At 38.3% G+C, this 19,794-nt stretch overlaps 1 protein-coding gene across 1 annotated transcript; it reads left to right on the top strand.

Annotated features, from left to right (window-relative positions):
* Positions 1 to 9,310: 9,310 nt before the first annotated feature.
* Positions 9,311 to 15,938, top strand: LOC137405387 (kinesin-like protein KIF21A). The gene is made up of 5 exons (XM_068091628.1): positions 9,311 to 9,410; positions 10,772 to 10,891; positions 12,323 to 12,560; positions 13,658 to 13,754; positions 15,853 to 15,938. Coding segments are annotated over exons 1-4 (450 nt in total). The 5' UTR covers positions 9,311 to 9,320; the 3' UTR covers positions 13,660 to 13,754; positions 15,853 to 15,938.
* Positions 15,939 to 19,794: the final 3,856 nt, after the last annotated feature.

The raw sequence follows: 19,794 nt of genomic DNA, 5'->3' as shown, positions 1-19,794 counted from the left end.
AATTACATGCTCTCCATGTTCTTATTGCATGGGGTTACTTAGTCAGTAGGGTTATCATCTACACTCCTTGCTTTGTACAATTACATGCTCTCCATGTTCTTATTGCATGGGGTTACTTAGTCAGTAGGGTTATCATCCACACTCCTTGCTTTGCACAATTACATGCTTTCCATGTTCTTATTGCATGGGGTTACTTAGTCAGTTGGGTTATCATTTACACTCCTTGCTTTGCACAATTACACTTCAGTACTAACATTTGTAACTATACAGTAATCCATCACTACTTCCTGGCTCACCATTCACGGATTCAGTACTTCACAGTAGAAAATTTTTGTTAAAATCGAGAGAAAATTAATTAAAAACTATTTAAAAAGTAAAATACATAAGACACATCAATCTCATGAATTATAAACATGTGACTTCCTTCTCACAACGAACCGAGTTAACACAAGTATGAATATTCAGGTCAGATGAAGTCCAAACTACGTTCATACTATGTAAGTGTATTCTGTGGTTTTAAATACTGGGACTGGGGTTGAAATATAAACTGTAGGTCAATCAATATAACTTCAAATTACTTATTATATAAGAAAGCAATACAATATGTTTAGAAAGCAGTGTAAGTGTTTTGGTGTTAAAATTTTGGCTCTTACATATACTTTAAAACATAAGCTTTTATTTAGCAAATTTTCACTTATCACTGGGACGCCGGTTCCCCTTGACAACCTTATATCAACTGTACTTGAATATTCCATGTACACAGTTAGTATAGATAGCATGAGTTCCATTAACTTTGGCTGTGCTAAATGATAGATACAACCTTAGGCCTTAGTGAAGTTTTGATCACACATAGCCTAATGATACAATTGAACAACATTTTTACCATGATGGTAAATTTATCAAAACCATTGCTTGGCGAGGAGGCTTTTAGCCCTACCAGCAATAACTACAACCTGTACAGTATATTACAAATCATGGATGTAGGGAATGTTTAAACACGATGTTTGAGAAGGTTTTATGTTCTTATTTTGCTGTCAATATTGTCTCTGTTCTTTCAGCTATACCCACTGGTCAGCAGGTTCATCGGGCTTGAAAAGGCAGCACCGAGCAATTCATCAGCTAAACACGACAGACTAGTTAACCTGCTTGCTAAAGGTCAGTTTTCAGACTAGTTAATCTGTTCACTATATGTCAGTTTTCAGACTAATTAACCTGCTCACTAAAAGTCAGTTTTCAGACTAGTTAACCTGCTCGCTAAAGGTCAGTTTTAAGACTAGTTAACCTGCTTGCTAAAGGTCAGTTTTCAGACTAGTTAACCTGCTCGCTAAAGGTCAGTTTTTAGACTAGTTAGCCTGCTCACTAAAGGTCAGTTTTCAGACTAGTTAACCTGCTCGCTAAAGGTCAGTTTTTAGACTAGTTAGCCTGCTCACTAAAGGTCAGTTGTCAGACTAGTTAACCTGCTCATTAAAGGTCAGTTTTCAGACTAGTTAACCAGCTCACTAAAGGTCAGTTTTCGGACTAGTTAACCTGCTCACTAAAGGTCAGTTTTCAGACTAGTTAACCTGCTAGCTATAGGTCAGTTTTCAGACTAGTTAATGGTATTAGTACCTTCCATTGCAATGAATTCTCCAACTGTGGACTATGTCATACCTATTGTACTCGTTGGTTCCGTTGCAAGGAAAGTTACAACTGTGGGTCATGTCATATCTATTGTATTTGTAGCTTCCATAGCAGTGAAAGCTACAGCTGTGGGTCGTGTCATAACCATTGTACACGTAGCTTCGATTGCAATGAAAGCTACAACCGTAGATCATGTCATACCTATTCTACTTGTAGCTTCCCTTGCATTGAAAGTTACAACTGTGGGTCATGTCATACCTATTGTACTCGTAGTTTCCATTGCAATGAAAACTACCACTGTGGATTATGTCATACCTATTCTACTTGTAGCTTCCATTGCGATGAAAGCTACAACTGTGATGTGTGTTTGAATACCTGTGTGTGTGCGTGTGTGTATGCATGTGCGTCCACGTGTGTGTGTGTGTGCGCTTGTATGTGTATGCGTTTTGTTCGTGTGTTTGAACATGTATACATGCGTCTATGCAGGTCTGCGCATCTGTCCTCGTGCTATGTGTATGTGTCTTCGCAGTTGTTAGCATGATTTTGGATGTGTGTCTGTCCGTGTCTGCGTGACTGTCTTCGGAATTATCATCATTTTTCTTCAAACTTTGCTCCAAATATTGCAGGTTTGTCAAGGTTAATTTTGTTGAATCACAACAAGATCTTCAAAGTCTGTCAAGAAGTTACTAAAATCTTCAAGGACGGCTTTTTAACTCGAAATTTGAAGGTACAGTTGGAACTATCAAGCTGTCAATATTTGGGACCTCTCTCAAGCTGCTATTGTGAACTCTCAATAGAACATTGATTGGTAAACGAATCAAATCCGTTGCATTTACTTGTACATACATGTATCCGGTTACATAGGTGTGTTTGTATGTGCATGCATGTTGGTGGGAGTATGGTGTGTGCAAGCGTGTTTGCGCATGACTGCTATGCGTGACCGTATGTGAGTCTGACTATGTGTGTGTGCAAGTGTGTGTTCGTTTAATCGCCCAAGTGTGTTTCTGTGTGTGTCTCTGCGTGTGAGTTTGTGTATTTCTGTGCACAGCCGTGTCTGTACATTTTTCTATGCTTGTGTATCTGAGTTTGGGTGTGTTTGCGCGCGTGTGTGTGTCGCTGTCCGTGTCTGTGTGTATGCCTTTGCACGTTTATGGCAGGTGTCTGTTCTGAGCAAGTATATAAATGTATTTGTCCGTCTCTGTGTCTGCGTGACTATTATTAGAGTTACCATCAAAGCTCTGGAAACATTTTTCCAAATGGTGCAATATCACGAGATTTAATATGGGGAACTTTATTCAATCACGCCAAGCTGTTTTAATCTGTCAAGAGGTTACCGTGCACTTTAAAAACAAGTTTTATACGTGCAAGTAAAAGATACATTTAACACTATTTAATGTGTGTTTGAAGACCTGTGTGTGTGCATGCGTGTATGCATGTGTGTCCACGTGTGTGTGTGCGCGCCTGTATGTGTATGAGTTTTGTTTGTATGTGTGAACATGCATGTGTGTGTCTATGCAAGTCTGCGCATCTGTCCTTGTGCTATGCATATGTGTCTTCGCAGTTGTTAGCATTCTTTTGGATGTGTGTCTGTCTGTGTCTGCGTGACTGTCATCAGAATTATCATTATTTTTTGTAAAACTTTGCTCCAAATGTTGCAGGTACGCCAAGGTGAATTTTGTTCATTAACAACAAGAATTTCAAAGTGTGTCAAGAGGTTACTATAATCTTCAAGGACGGCTTCTCACTCGAAAGTTGAAGGTACAGTTGGAACTATCAAACTGTTCCTATTTTGGACAGCTATCAAGCTGCCACAATGAACTCTCAAAAGAACATTTGGCGATTGATAATCAAATCAAATCCGTTGAATTTAATGGTACATACATGTATCTGGTTACATAAGCGCATGTGTATGTGCATGCGTGTTGGTGAGAGTTTGGTGTGTGCAAGTGTGTTTGCGCAAGACTGCGTGTGTGTGACTGTATGTGTGTGCGGCTATGCGTGCGTGCAAGTGTGTCTGTTTGATCGCCTGAGTGTGTTTCTGTGTGGGTCTCTGCATGTGAGTTTGTGTATTTCTGTGCACAGCTGTGTCTGTACATCTTTGTATGTTTGTGTATCTGAGTTTGGGTGTGTTTGCACGCGTGTGTGTGTGTGTGTGTGTGTGTGTGTGTGTGTGTGTGTGTCGCTGTCCGTGTCTGTGTGTATGCCTTTGCACGTTTATGGCAGGTGTCTGTTCTGAGCAAGTATATGAATGTATTTGTCCGTCCCTGTGTCTGCGTGGCTATTATTAGAATTACCATCAATGTTCTGCAAACATCTTTTTAAATGGCGCAATATCGCGAGGTTTAATGTGGGGAACTTTATTCTATCACGCCAAGCTGTTTTAATCTGTCAAGAAGTTACAGTGCACTTTATAAACAAGTTTTATACCTGAAAGTAAAACATACATTTAAAACCATTTAATGTGTGTTTGCATACACGTATGTGTGCGTGTGTGTGTGCATGTGTGTATACATGTGTGTATCCATGTGTTTCTATGCGTGTGTGTGTGCGCCTGGATGTGTATGCGTTTTGTTTGTATGTGTGAACATGTATGTGTGTGTCTATGCGAGTCTGCGCACCTGTCCTCGTGCTATGTGTATGTGTCTTCGCAGTTGTTAGCAGGTTTTTGAATGTGTGTCTGTCTGTGTCTGGGTGACTGTCATCGGAATTATCATTATTTTTTTTCAAAATTTGCTCCAAATGTTGCAGGTACGCCAAGGTGAATTTTGTTCAATAACAACAAGATTTTCAAGTTTGTCAAGATGTTACCATAATCTTCAAGGACGGCCTTTCAACTCGAAGGTTGAAGGTACAGTTGGAACTATCAAACTGTCACTATTTGGGACCGTTATCAAGCTGCTACGGTGAACTATCAATTGAACATTTGGCGATTGATAAACGAATCAAATCCGATGCATTTAGTGGTACATACATGTATCCTGTTACATAAGTGTGTTTGTTTGTGCATGCATGTTGGTGGGAGTTTGGTGTGTGCAAGCGTGTTTGCGCATGACTGTGTGTGCGTGACCGTATGTGAGTCTGACTATGTGTGTGTGCAAGTGTGTGTCTGTTTAATCGCCCAAGTGTGTTTCTGTGTGTGTCTCTGCGTGTGAGCTTGTGTATTTTTGTGCACAGCTGTGTCTGTACATCTTTGTATGTTTGTGTATCTGAGTTTGGGTGTGCACGCGTGTGTGTGTGTGTCGCTGTCTGTGTCTGTATGTATGCCTTTGCACGTTTATGTCTGTGTCTGTTCTGAGCAAGTATATGAATGTATTTGTCCGTCTCTGTGTCTGCGTGGCTATTATTAGAGTTACCATCAAAGCTCTGCAAACATTTTTCGAAATGCGGCAATTTCGCGAGATTTAATGTGGGGAACTTTATTCAATCACGCGAAGCTGTTTTAATCTGTCAAGAGGTTACCGTGCACTTTAAAAACAAGTTTTATACCCGCAAGTAAAAGATACATTTAACACTATTTAATGTGTGTTTGAATACCTGTGTGTGTGCGTGTGTGTATGCATGTGCGTCCGCGCGTGTGTGTGTGTGTGTCGCTGTCTGTGTCTGTGTGTATGTCTTTGCGCGTTCATGTCTGTGTCTGTTCTGAGCAAGTATATGAATGTATTTGTCCGTCTCTGTGTCTGCGTGGCTATTATTAGAATTACCATCAAAGCTCTGCAAACATTTTTCCAAATGCGGCAATATCGCGAGATTTAATGTGGGGAACTTTATTCAATCACGCGAAGCTGTTTTAATCTGTCAAGAGGTTACCGTGCACTTTAAAAACAAGTTTTATACCCGCAAGTAAAAGATACATTTAACACTATTTAATGTGTGTTTGAATACCTGTGTGTGTGCGTGTGTGTATGCATGTGCGTCCACGTGTGTGTGTGCGCTTGTATGTGTATGCGTTTTGTTCGTGTGTTTGAACATGTATACATGCGTCTATGCAGGTCTGCGCATCTGTCCTCGTGCTATGTGTATGTGTCTTTGCAGTTGTTAGCATGATTTTGGATGTGTGTCTGTCCGTGTCTGCGTGACTGTCTTCGGAATTATCATCATTTTTCTTCAAACTTTGCTCCAAATATTGCAGGTTTGCCAAGGTTAATTTTGTTGAATCACAACAAGATCTTCAAAGTCTGTCAAGAGGTTACTAAAATCTTCAAGGATGGCTTTTAAACTCGAAATTTGAAGGTACAGTTGGAACTATCAAGCTGTCAATATTTGGGACCTCTCTCAAGCTGCTATTGTGAACTCTCAATAGAACATTGATTGGTAAACGAATCAAATCCGTTGCATTTACTTGTACATACATGTATCCGGTTACATAAGTGTGTTTGTATGTGCATGCATGTTGGTGGGAGTTTGGTGTGTGCAAGCGTGTTTGCGCATGACTGCTATGCGTGACCGTATGTGAGTCTGACTATGTGTGTGTGCAAGTGTGTGTTCGTTTAATCGCCCAAGTGTGTTTCTGTGTGTGTCTCGGCTGTGCACAGCCGTGTCTGTACATTTTTCTATGCTTGTGTATCTGAGTTTGGGTGTGTTTGCGCGCGTGTGTGTGTGTGTGTGTGTGTGTGTGTGTGTGTGTGTGTGTGTGTGTGTGAACTTTATTCAATCACGCGAAGCTGTTTTAATCTGTCAAGAGGTTACCGTGCACTTTAAAAACAAGTTTTATACCCGCAAGTAAAAGATACATTTAACACTATTTAATGTGTGTTTGAATACCTGTGTGTGTGCGTGTGTGTATGCATGTGCGTCCACGCGTGTGTGTGTGCATGTGTGTGTGCGTGTGTGTGTGCGTGCGTGTGCGTGCGTGTGTGTGTGTGTGTGTGTGTGTGCGTGTGTGTGCGCGTGTGTGCGCGTGTGTGCACGCGTGTGTGCGCGTGTGTGTGCGCGTGCGTGTGTGCGTGCGTGTGTGTGTGCGTGTGTGTGTGCGTGCGTGCCTGCGTGTGTGTGTGTGTGGTTCGCTGTCCGTGTGTATGCCTTTGCACGTTTATGGCAGGTGTCTGTTCTGAGCAAGTATATGAATGTATTTGTCCGTCTCTGTGTCTGCGTGACTATTATTAGAGTTACCATCAAAGCTCTGCAAACATTTTTCCAAATGCGGCAATTTCGCGAGATTTAATGTGGGGAACTTTATTCAATCACGCGAAGCTGTTTTAATCTGTCAAGAGGTTACCGTTCACTTTAAAAACAAGTTTTATACCCGCAAGTAAAAGATACATTTAACACTATTTAATGTGTGTTTGAATACCTGTGTGTGTGCGTGTGTGTATGCATGTGCGTCCACGCGTGTGTGTGTGTGTGTGTGTGTGTGTGTGTCGCTGTCTGTGTCTGTGTGTATGTCTTTGCGCGTTCATGTCTGTGTCTGTTCTGAGCAAGTATATGAATGTATTTGTCCGTCTCTGTGTCTGCGTGGCTATTATTAGAATTACCATCAATGTTCTGCAAACATCTTTTCAAATGGCGCAATATCACGAGGTTTAATGTGGGGAACTTCATTCAATCACGCGAAGCTGTTTTAATCTGTCAAGAGGTTACCGTGCATTTTAAAAACAAGTTTTATACCCGCAAGTAAAAGATACATTTAACACTATTTAATGTGTGTTTGAATACCTGTGTGTGTGTGTGCGTGTGTGTATGCATGTGCGTCCACGTGTGTGTGTGTGTGCGCGCTTGTATGTGTATGCGTTTTGTTCGTGTGTTTGAACATGTATACATGCGTCTATGCAGGTCTGCGCATCTGTCCTCGTGATATGTGTATGTGTCTTCGCAGTTGTTAGCATGTTTTTGGATGTGTGTCTGTCCGTGTCTGCGTGACTGTCTTCGGAATTATCATCATTTTTCTTCAAACTTTGCTCCAAATATTGCAGGTTTGCCAAGGTTAATTTGGTTGAATCACAACAAGATCTTCAAAGTCTGTCAAGAGGTTACTAAAATCTTCAAGGACGGCTTTTTAACTCGAAATTTGAAGGTACAGTTGGAACTATCAATCTGTCAGTATTTGGGACCTCTCTCAAGCTGCTATTGTGAACTCTCAATAGAACATTGATTGGTAAACGAATCAAATCCGTTGCATTTACTGGTACATACATGTATCCGGTTACATAAGTGTGTTTGTATGTGCATGCATGTTGGTGGGAGTTTGGTGTGTGCAAGCGTGTTTGCGCATGACTGCTATGCGTGACCGTATGTGAGTCTGACTATGTGTGTGTGCAAGTGTGTGTCTGTTTAATCGCCCAAGTGTGTTTCTGTGCGTGTCTCTGCGTGTGAGCTTGTGTATTGTGTTTGTCAAGATGTTACCATAATTTTCAAGGACTGCTTTTCAACTCGAAGGTTGAAGGTACAGTTGGAACTATCAAGCTGTCAATATTTGGGACCTCTCTCAAGCTGCTATTGTGAACTCTCAATAGAACATTGATTGGTAAACGAATCAAATCCGTTGCATTTACTGGTACATACATGTATCCGGTTACATAAGTGTGTTTGTATGTGCATGCATGTTGGTGAGAGTTTGGTGTGTGCAAGCGTGTTTGCGCATGACTGCTATGCGTGACCGTATGTGAGTCTGACTATGTGTGTGTGCAAGTGTGTGTTCGTTTAATCGCCCAAGTGTGTTTCTGTGTGTGTCTCTGCGTGTGAGTTTGTGTATTTCTGTGCACAGCTGTGTCTGTACATTTTTCTATGCTTGTGTATCTGAGTTTGGGTGTGTTTGCGCGCGTGTGTGTGTGTGTGTGTGTGTGTGTCGCTGTCCGTGTCTGTGTGTATGCCTTTGCACGTTTATGGCAGGTGTCTGTTCTGAGCAAGTATATGAATGTATTTGTCTGTCTCTGTGTCTGCCTGACTATTATTAGAGTTACCATCAAAGCTCTGGAAACATTTTTCCAAATGGTGCAATATCACGAGATTTAATATGGGGAACTTTATTCAATCACGCCAAGCTGTTTTAATCTGTCAAGAGGTTACCGTGTACTTTAAAAACAAGTTTTATACCTGCAAGTAAAAGATACATTTAACACTATTTAATGTGTGTTTGAATACCTGTGTGTGTGCATGCGTGTATGCATGTGTGTCCACGTGTGTGTGTGTGCGCGCCTGTATGTGTATGACTTTTGTTTGTATGTGTAAACATGCATGTGTGTGTCTATGCAAGTCTGCGCATCTGTCCTCGTGCTATGCGTATGTGTCTTCGCAGTTGTTAGCATTCTTTTGGATGTGTGTCTGTCCGTGTCTGCGTGACTGTCATCAGAATTATCATTATTGTTTTTAAAACTTTGCTCCAAATCTCACGGCACCTCATGTTATCTCATGTCACCTCATGTTATCTCATGGCACCTCATGTTATCTCATGTCACCTCTTATATCAAAGTTTCTCACAGCCTGTTGTTATAATCTCAACTTACTAGTGACTTTTTCTACTGATTACAGCTAAACCTAAAGTAATATAAAATAATCTGCCACTTAAATTGGAAGAGTATTTTTTTTGTGTATGGCATGTTTCTTATATATACACATATTATGTTGTCTTGTCCTCTGTGCTAATGGACACTACGTTTTACTCGATTACTCTAACTCAGGTGGCGAAAAGCAAGTGGGACAAGCTTGAGCGGTACATTACATCCGTTGTTGTGCGGAAACAGACAATTGCCAACATGGAAGCTGAGATGGATCTTCACATTAACAAGCGAGAACAGCTCAGCAAGAAGATAGATGCGTACAGTAAAAGGCTGGACACTGCCATTAGGAGAAATGAGGTCGGACACATGTATAGTCATTACTCTTAGGCTCTAAAAATGGGCAAATTTCTTAGCTGACATATGGCATAAACATCTGCTGCGACTACACAGATCGAGACTACTGAATAACTAGTTATGTTTTACAAGTATCAACCTAGGTCAAGTAAAGATCAAAACATCTATTGGATGTTGTCATTACCCTTATTGGAACATGATTGTATTAATTATATATATATATATATATATATATATATATATATATATATATATATATATATATATATATATATATATATATATATATATATAGTAGTTATGGGTAAACCATAGTTTATCATTGCACTAATGTTTGTACAGCTATTTACACTTGTGTTTTTCTAAAAAAAAGATCCATCAACTTATAATCTAAAATCGTCCAACTACAACTTGAACTCAGGCTGATGAATTGTATCAAACTGCAAGTAAAACTTAGGTCTTTAAAATATTTAATCTAACATATCCTGAAATTTTATGCAAGCAGTTCCAATTTACACCAGTGTTCATCACATATCTTTTACAGCAAGTAACAGCCTTTTTCATATATAAATACTTGTTGGTCATCGTTGTCACTAGTTCAAAGCAACTTTCAAAAAAAATCGGTTTACTGTGAAAATGAACAAATTGGTGTCATGATTATGTTAATCAGGGATCAACACTTTTAACCAATCACAAATACATCAGTTTCTTCTATTACTACACAGCCATCAGGGGTGTGTGGTGTCTTTGCAAATAATAATTTTGCCAGCGTAAATAGCCAATGCCTTATTCCTTGTGTTTCTCTAATGTTTTCTGTTCTGTTGAACAGAAAACTCTCTACAGACTCTTATTTGATAATTGCTGGCATAATCATTACATTGCATAGAGTAATCAGTAATGTCACGGTTACACTATATTGCGCTGAAATTTTGTTGATGATATGTTCAACTCATCTTCATAGCTGCTAAAGTCTGGTTTCCATATCGATTGCGAGACTCCGGCGGTAACTTGCGCAGCAAAACGCTTGCGACGTTAGGATCGGCAGCTTCTGTTCACATCTAAAGCTGCATTGCTAAACATAATCGCAGCTTCACATAAAATGTTCGCTCGCCACGCCATTTTGATAATGGTGACCTTTACCTGTACAGTGCATTTCAGGAAGGTTTTGCTTGCGGCTATTTGCGAAATTTGAACAACGCTAAACTCTTGTGTTAACTGCCGGCAACTACCGGTGGTACTCGGCGGTACCCGGCGTGTAGGCTCACATTTCACCGCCATAGCCTGCGGTGCTGTTGCCGGTGCTTTGCGGCATATATGAGAACCACGCTTAAGGTAGTCGTTGTGTAACTCCTATTCATTTGCAGACGACTGTTGCCATGGACCTAGAAGATCAGCTGGAGACGATGAGCACCAATATGACATACATTCAGAGTAACGTGTCTGAGTGCCAAAACAATATCATGCAGATGGAAGAGGAGGCGAAGGTTTGTTCATTTGCTTTTGCTATGCGTCTGCTTAGGCTTGTAGTGGCTACTGCTAGCATTTACTAACTTTGCATTGTTTCCTGTCTAAGCATTTACTAACCTCGCATTGCTTCCTGTCTAAGCATTTACTAACCTCGCATTGCTTCCTGTCTAAGCATTTACTAACCTCGCATTACTTCTTGTCTAAGCATTTACTAACCTCGCATTGCTTCCAGTCTAAGCATTTACTAACCTCGCATTGCTTCCTGTCTAAGCATTTACTAACCTCGCATTGCTTCCTGTCTAAGCATTTACTAACTTCGCATTGCTTCCTGTCTAAGCATTTACTAACCTTGCATTGCTTCCTGTCTAAGCATTTACTAATCTCGCATTGCTTTCTGTCTAAGCATTTACTAACCTCACATTGCTTCCTGTCTAAGCATTTACTAACCTCGCATTGCTTCCTGTCTAAGCATTTACTAACCTCGCATTGCTTCCTGTCTAAGCATTTACTAACCTCGCATTGCTTCCTGTCTAAGCATTTACTAACCTTGCATTGCTTTCTGTCTAAGCATTTACTAACCTCGCATTGCTTCCTGTCTAAGCATTTACTAATCTCACATTGCTTCCTGTCTAAGCATTTAGTAATCTCGCATTGCTTCCTGTCTAAGCATTTACCTAATATATTTCATCAGTGTGTTGTATGTTTAGTAATTATTCATTGCTTTATTTATCCTTTTTAATGTTACAGCGGGCTTAGCTAACAATTCCCATTTATCGGCCCGTTCCCATAGATGGCTATACTCGAATTTACGTAAGCGCATGTAAATCAGTAAAGTTATCTTCTACAGTCATGCAGCAACATTTGATTTTGTTAATTCAGAATCTATAATCTTTCACCTTTATTTGACATCCACAATGAGTTCATCTCCTATCGACTGGAAACATTTTCTCAATAATTCACTAGAAGCAGTTCATGTTATGTTTAAAACGCTACCCCTCTAACAACCTCTAAACCTCATCGTACGACTTGCATGCCCTTTCATATCTATCTTGTCTCTCATATAAAATATTATTATAAGCCAAGATAATCTTTTAACCTGTCGTTATTCACTAGAAGAAATGACACTTTTATTCCTATATCAATAATTTTATTATGGCTCAAATTCTTCTCATAGATTCAAGAAACAGTTAACATGTTATATATTCTTATAGAATGAACCCCTGCTGTTTTTTTCTTGAGTCCTTTTTCATTAGTTTTTATCAGTTTATATTACGACAAAACAAGTTACATTTACATATTGCGATAGCTCTTTGGTTTGAGCATCAAATTTGGTCATTGCTTTTGCAATCACAACGCAACTCGAAGAACTGGTTGTTATATTGCTTGTAATGATGTCTCTGAACCATATTACAAAATGTGCTCATTACACATACTACCTTACTTGTTAGGATGAGACTAGTTTGACAAAAGCTTTGGATGTCTCCTCTGTTGATGAAAGCAAGTATCTGTTGGAGCACCTTCTCTCACTCGCTCTCACTCAGGGCTTTGCTTGTACTCAGAAAGAATCTCAATTCAAGGAGTTGACTGCTCGCTACGATAAAATGCAGATGGATTCCAGGTTACGGGATCAGCTTTTAGACCAGGTTTTGCAGGATTGCGGGATAACTATACAGTCGCAACAAGAATGTAAGCCGGCCAAATATTCTAAACACTCTACGTTTACTACCATAGTGTTAAGGATTATCAAAGAGAATGTGAAATGTCTTGCAGATGGTTGTAGTTATAAGCTGTGTTACCTTCTCTTGTGTTAAGGTCTACCTGTAGTTATAAGCTGTGGTACCTTCTCTTGTGTTAAGATCTACCTGTAGTTATAAGCTGTGTTACCTTCTCTTGTGTTAAAATCTACCTGTAGTTATAAGCTGTGGTTCACCTTCTCTTGTGTTAAGATCTACCTGTAGTTATAAGCTGTGGTACCTTCTCTTGTGTTAAGATCTTCTCTTGTGTTAAGGTTAATGTGATTGTTTCTATTTGCATCAGTTTACTGGACATTTAATCTTTTTCGAAATTTTTTTAAAGCACTAGTGCAATAAAATGATTATTAAAATACATGACTACGGACATTGCATTAATTCATGTTTGTGAATGCAAGTAAAATTTTATAGGGTGAGCTCCAGCAAATCTATCTATGACAGCTACAAGTTCACATACACAGTAAATAGTATTTATAGTAAATAGCTACTATCAGTTTTAGTAGCTTTTAGCTCTCTGTATGACAGGCCTTAACTCACTCTGTATGACAGGCCTTAACTCACTCTGTATGACAGGCCTTAACTCACTCTGTATGACCGGCCTTAACTTACTCCGTATGACAGGCTTTAACTTACTCTGTATGACAGGCTTTAACTTACTCTGTATGACAGCCCTTAACTTGCTCCGTATGGCAGGCCTTAACTTACTCCGTATGACAGGCTTTAACTTACTCTGTATGACAGGCCTTAACTTACTCCGTATGAAAGGCCTTAACTTGCTCCGTATGACAGGCTTTAACATACTCTGTATGACAGCCCTTAACTTACTCTGTATGACAGGCCTTAACTTACTCTGTATGACAGGCCTTAACTCACTCTGTATGACAGCCCTTAACTTGCTCCGTATGACAGGCTTTAACTTACTCTGTATGACAGCCCTTAACTTACCCTGTATGACAGGCTTTAACTTACTCTGTATGACAGGCCTTAACTTGCTCCGTATGACCGGCCTTGACCTACTTTTTCTGCCTGCAGAGATCTAGAACGGTATAGCTGTGGCACTAGTGGTGATAGTTCTGTGCAAACACTTCCTACTGAAATGGATAACAATTCCGTTTCTTCAATACCTCAGGTAATACTGACCTTTATTGATTTATTGAACAGGCATTTATTATTAATTTCAATAACTCTGCACGCATTGTTCAATCATTGTTAAGTGTCAGTAAGATGCGAATGGATATTTGAATAAATTACAAAGACAATTTGAATCAATGTCGTTGTTTATTTGGCAAAACACAGTTTTGTTAACCTAATAATTATATTACATGTTTTATATAGAATGCTTTTAAGTTGTTGTTTTGTTAAGGCAGAAAAAAACTAGCTGGATCCTGTAAAGTCTGACCTTTTTTAACCAATCAATTTATTCTCTCTCAAAACCAACAGTAAAATTTACACAACAAAATTTCCTTAAAAACGCTAATAATAACAACTAATGATAATAAAAAATCTAACAAGAATGTCATGGCCTTCGCCTGGTAAAGGCTAATTCGCACTCGTCCATTTATTTGTCAATGTGACGTGTTATTTTGTGTGTCTAGCCACAACAGCCTCAACTCTTACACATTTTGACACATTTTTTAAATGTAAGTCAGTAGCTGTCATTTGTTGCTTTTCTTCTTAACGCCGCAAAAAACGTAGCGTTCATGTATCTTTTGTAATTAACTTGAAACTTTCAGAGCTACAAACTATTTGATACATTTTACATGATTAACTTATGTTTTAGCTCTGTCACAACTGCTAGTTACATTTTTCTTCGTCAAATAGTATTTGAACATTGTGCTTTACCAACTTATGTAAACTTTGTTGAACGCAAATAATATTGAAAGTTAGCCTATCTATAAATTATTTATCTGTAATTTTTAAAAAAGAATTGAATTCTATGTTAGAGTATTAAATGAGGTGTCTCTAGACTATTGTTCACTTGGGGGCAAAATCTGAGTTTTTCAGAAGTATTAAAGACCACCAACTAAGGTGAAATCTACAGTTTGTTAACAGTAATGGTATACAACTTGTTAAGTGAGTTATTGCCATAATAAGTCTATGCCATAATAAGCTAAGGCGGGTAAGGTATATCATGTAACAATTAATTCGATAATGTTTTGCTAGACTAACACAAGGAAGAGCAGCTCGCTAGAAGCAGTAAGCGTAGTGTGCAAGTCTAGATTACTTTCATTGATCGCTTACTAGCATCATATTTTGACATATATAACAGCTGCTATATCATATATAACAGCTACTATAACATATATAACAGCTGCTATAACATATATAACAACTGCTATAACATATATAACAACTGCTATAACATATATAACAACTGCTATAACATATATGACAGCTGCTTTCAGTTAATTTCTTTTGCCGCCTTGATCAGTTGATCACCCTTGGTTGATGCAACCGTTTAAAGGTCAAGGCCAAGATTACCCATATAGATACTATTCTACCCAGTATCTATACTAGGTAGAATAGCACCCATATAGATACCGGTACAATTCTACCCATATACGTATAGATACCGGTACTATTCTACCCATATACGTATCTACACTGGTAACTATTCTACCCATATACGTATATACACTGGTGCTATTCTACCCATATGAATACTGGTCGAAAGCATTGCTAAAACCTTCATATGCTCATCAGGACTTGATATAATCAGCTGGTTTTTATCATTTCTAATTCTTGTAGAGTCTGACCATCTTCAAGAAGACCTGGCAGAGCTGTCAGGAGAGATTTCACTTAAACAAAGAATGATTGAAGAACTCGAAAGGAGCCAGCGACAACTGCAAACAATTCGTCAGCATTACGAGGATAAAATGCGCAACTTGCAGGACCAAATAATGGCTGTTGAACGAGAACGAAACCAGGTCCTAAGCAGCTTAGGTACCCTCCTGTTATAGCTAGTATATGTTAGATCAGCTGTTATAGCTAGTATATGTTAGATCAGCTGTTAATAGTTAATCAGCTAGCTCTTAACAAGTTATAAAGTTCAGTCCATACAGTGCTATGGCTTCGGTGTAATAATCTGTCATTTAGATAGTAATTGGTATGAGTTTGATAATCTTAACGTGTAGCTAGCTTTGCAACCAGCTAATTCGTAACCGGACAGCAGTTACCAGGATAGCAAATACAAATGAAATAAACTGTTATGTGAGTTCTGTTTTCAGGCAGCAAGAAGCAGCAGTCGGAGGAGCAGGTGCGCAAAGTTAAAATGGAGTTTGAGAAACGGCTGGATACCATGCAACAGGAGCTCAATAAGGTAAATAATGCCAAAAAGGAGCACGCCAAAATGATGAAGAACCAAGTTGTCTACGACCGGCGCATCAGGGACCTTAGTACTGAACTGAATGAGATGAAGAAGATAAAGGTAGGCTTGCTGACCGATACAAAAGCTGTGTTAGTTAATCCTACAAAGAGAGAAATCACCGCTATATTTATACCTGTGTTAGGTAATCCTACACAAAGAGATATCACCACTATATTTATATGTGTTAGTTAATCCTACACACAGAGATATCACCACTATATTTATATCTGTGTTAGTTAATCCTACACACAGACATCACCACTATATTTATATGTGTTAGTTAATCTTACACAGAGAGATATCACCACTATATTTATATGTGCTAGTTAATCCTACACAGAGATATCACCACTATATTTATATGTGTTAGTTAATCCTACACAGAGATATCACCACTATATTTATATGTGTTAGTTAATCCTACACAGAGAGATATCACCACTATATTTATATGTGCTAGTTAATCCTACACAGAGATATCACCACTATATTTATATGTGTTAGTTAATCCTACACAGAGATATCACCACTATATTTTTATGTGCTAGTTAATCCTACACAGAGATATCACCACTATATTTATATGTGTTAGTTAATCCTACACAGAGAGACATCACCACTATATTTATATATGTGCTAGTAAATCCTACACAGAGAGATATCACCACTATATTTATATCTGTGTTAGTTAATCCTACACACAGATATCACTACTATATTTATATGTTTTAGTTAATCCTACACAGAGATATCACCACTATATTTATATGTGTTAGTTAATCCTACACACAGATATCACCACTATATTTATATGTGCTAGTTAATCCTACACAGAGAGACATCACCACTATATTTATATGTGCTAGTTAATCCTACACAGAGATATCACCACTATATTTATATGTGTTAGTTAATCCTACACAAAGAGATATCACCACTATATTTATATATGTGCTAGTAAATGCTACACACAGAGATATCACCACTATATTTATATCTGTGTTAGTTAATCCTACACACAGATATCACTACTATATTTATATGTGTTAGTTAATCCTACACAGAGATATCACCACTATATTTATATGTGTTAGTTAATCCTACACAGAGAGATATCACCACTATATTTATATGTGCTAGTTAATCCTACACAGAGAGACATCACCACTATATTTATATGTGCTAGTTAATCCTACACAGAGATATCACCGCTATATTTATATGTGTTAGTTAATCCTACACAGAGAGATATCACCACTATATTTATATGTGCTAGTTAATCCTACACAGAGATATCACCACTATATTTATATGTATTAGTTAATCCTACACAGAGAGATATCACCACTATATTTATTTGTGCTAGTTAATCTTACACAGAGAGATATCACCACTATATTTATATGTGTTAGTCAATCCTACACAGAGATATCACCACTATATTTATATGTGCTAGTTAATCCTACACAGAGATATCACCACTATATTTATATGTGCTAGTTAATCCTACACAAAGAGATATCACCACTATATTTATTTATGTCTTACTTAATCCTACACAGAGAGACATCACTACTATATTTATATCTGTGTTAGTCAGGGAAAAGTTTTAATGGGAAATAATTGTTTGGCGTATGAGTTTTTTGGGATCTTCGTAATGTGTTGTGTTGACTATTGCACCACCACATGATCTTGGTTTTGGAGATATCGACAACTATGGTGATGCTATTGCAGGTGCGACTTATGGTACAAATGAAGACGGAATCAGAGAAGAATAAGATTAGTGACCAACGAAAGAATAAGGAGCTGCTACAGCTGAAAAAAGAGAAGCGGCAACGAGACAATCAGGTGCGCATGTTGGAGTTGCAAAACAGACAGAAAGATGCCATACTCAAGGTTGGTCTTTAACAACACTCAAATGTTGGTCTCTAAGTTTTCAAAGAGTGCCTTCATTAATTACAGGACGAATATAACAGTCTACTGATGTTTTAATTAATTCTGTCGTAAAAAGTAGGTGGCTTGGGATAGCCATCGACATTTCATGTATCCTTGACATATAAATCATTTTTATTTTATCCTAGCGTTTGCATAAGTCAGCGTATTGCGTTGCCAGCGCAAGCACGAAGAGGTCAGTCAGTTGAGGAAAAGACAAAGAGACTCGTCCGCCTCTTCCAGGGTGATGGCCAAAAATAGGGCAAACCTCTCCCATGAAAATTCATCTGGCAAGACTTCATCATCTTCTGCTTCTAGGCACAAGTCAGCAGCTCTTCTCTTCTCTCCCAAGGTAACTGTTTGCATCGTCTTTTTTAACCTCTTTGTCCCAATCAATCTGCCAAATTTGCTTCAGAATGATTTTCATTTCTGGACAGTATTCTGGTAGCGAATGTTAGTTACTGAAGAACAACTTATAGCTGGGCCATAGCACTAACTGGGTCGTAACTTATAGCTGAGATAAAACTAGACAATGTTAAATGAGCAATTGCAGAGTAGATAACTGCTTGTTGCTCAGACGGCGATTTACTATTTGCCTTTTGTTGATACGTCTAGCACATGTTATCTCATGTTATCTCATGTCACCTCATGTTATCTCACGGCACCTCGTGTTATCTCATGTCACCTCATGTTATCTCATGTTATCTCATGGCACCTCATGTTATCTCATGTCACCTCTTATATCAAAGTTTCTCACAGCCTGTTGTTATAATCTCAACTTACTAGTGACTTTTTCTACTGATTACAGCTAAACCTAAAGTAATATAAAATAATCTGCCACTTAAATTGGAAGAGTATTTTTTTTGTGTATGGCATGTTTCTTATATATACACATATTATGTCGTCTTGTCCTCTGTGCGAATGGACACTACGTTTTACTCGATTACTCTAACTCAGGTGGCGAAAAGCAAGTGGGACAAGCTTGAGCGGTACGTGACATCCGTTGTTGTGCGGAAACAGACAATTGCCAACATGGAAGCTGAGATGGATCTTCACATTAACAAGCGAGAACAGCTCAGCAAGAAGATAGATGCGTACAGTAAAAGGCTGGACACTGCCATTAGGAGAAATGAGGTCGGACACATGTATAGTCATTACTCTTAGGCTCTTAAAATGGGCAAATTTCTTAGCTGACATATGGCATAAACATCTGCTGCGACTACACAGATCGAGACTACTGAATAACTAGTTATGTTTTACAAGTATCAACCTAGGTCAAGTAAAGATCAAAACATCTATTGGATGTTGTCATTACCCTTATTGGAACATGATTGTATTAATTATTTATATATATATATATATATATATATATATATGTATATATATATATATATATATATATATATATATATATAGTAGATATGGGTAAACCATAGTTTATCATTGCACTAATGTTTGTACAGCTATTTACACTTGTGTTTTTCTAAAAAAAAGATCCATCAACTTATAATCTAAAATCGTCCAACTACAACTTGAACTCAGGCTGATGAATTGTATCAAACTGCAAGTAAAACTTAGGTCTTTAAAATATTTAATCTAACATATCCTGAAATTTTATGCAAGCAGTTCCAATTTACACCAGTGTTCATCACATATCTTTTACAGCAAGTAACAGCCTTTTTCATATATAAATACTTGTTGGTCATCGTTGTCACTAGTTCAAAGCAACTTTCAAAAAAAATCGGTTTACTGTGAAAATGAACAAATTGGTGTCATGATTATGTTAATCAGGGATCAACACTTTTAACCAATCACAAATACATCAGTTTCTTCTATTACTACACAGCCATCAGGGGTGTGTGGTGTCTTT

The sequence above is a fragment of the Watersipora subatra genome, chromosome 9 (genome assembly GCF_963576615.1).
Source record: "Watersipora subatra chromosome 9, tzWatSuba1.1, whole genome shotgun sequence".
Classification (NCBI taxonomy): domain Eukaryota; kingdom Metazoa; phylum Bryozoa; class Gymnolaemata; order Cheilostomatida; family Watersiporidae; genus Watersipora; species Watersipora subatra.
The sequence above is the reverse complement of the archived record's forward strand: the minus strand, read 5'-3'. Positions and strand labels throughout refer to the sequence as shown.

Coding starts and splice junctions, on each gene's coding strand:
- LOC137405387 (XM_068091628.1), top strand. CDS start 9,321: ATGGATCTTCACATTAACAAGCGAGAACAGCTCAGCAAGAAGATAGAT. Junction 9,411..10,771: donor CTGCCATTAGGAGAAATGAG/GTCGGACACATG, acceptor ATTCATTTGCAG/ACGACTGTTGCCATGGACCT. Junction 10,892..12,322: donor AGATGGAAGAGGAGGCGAAG/GTTTGTTCATTT, acceptor CTTACTTGTTAG/GATGAGACTAGTTTGACAAA.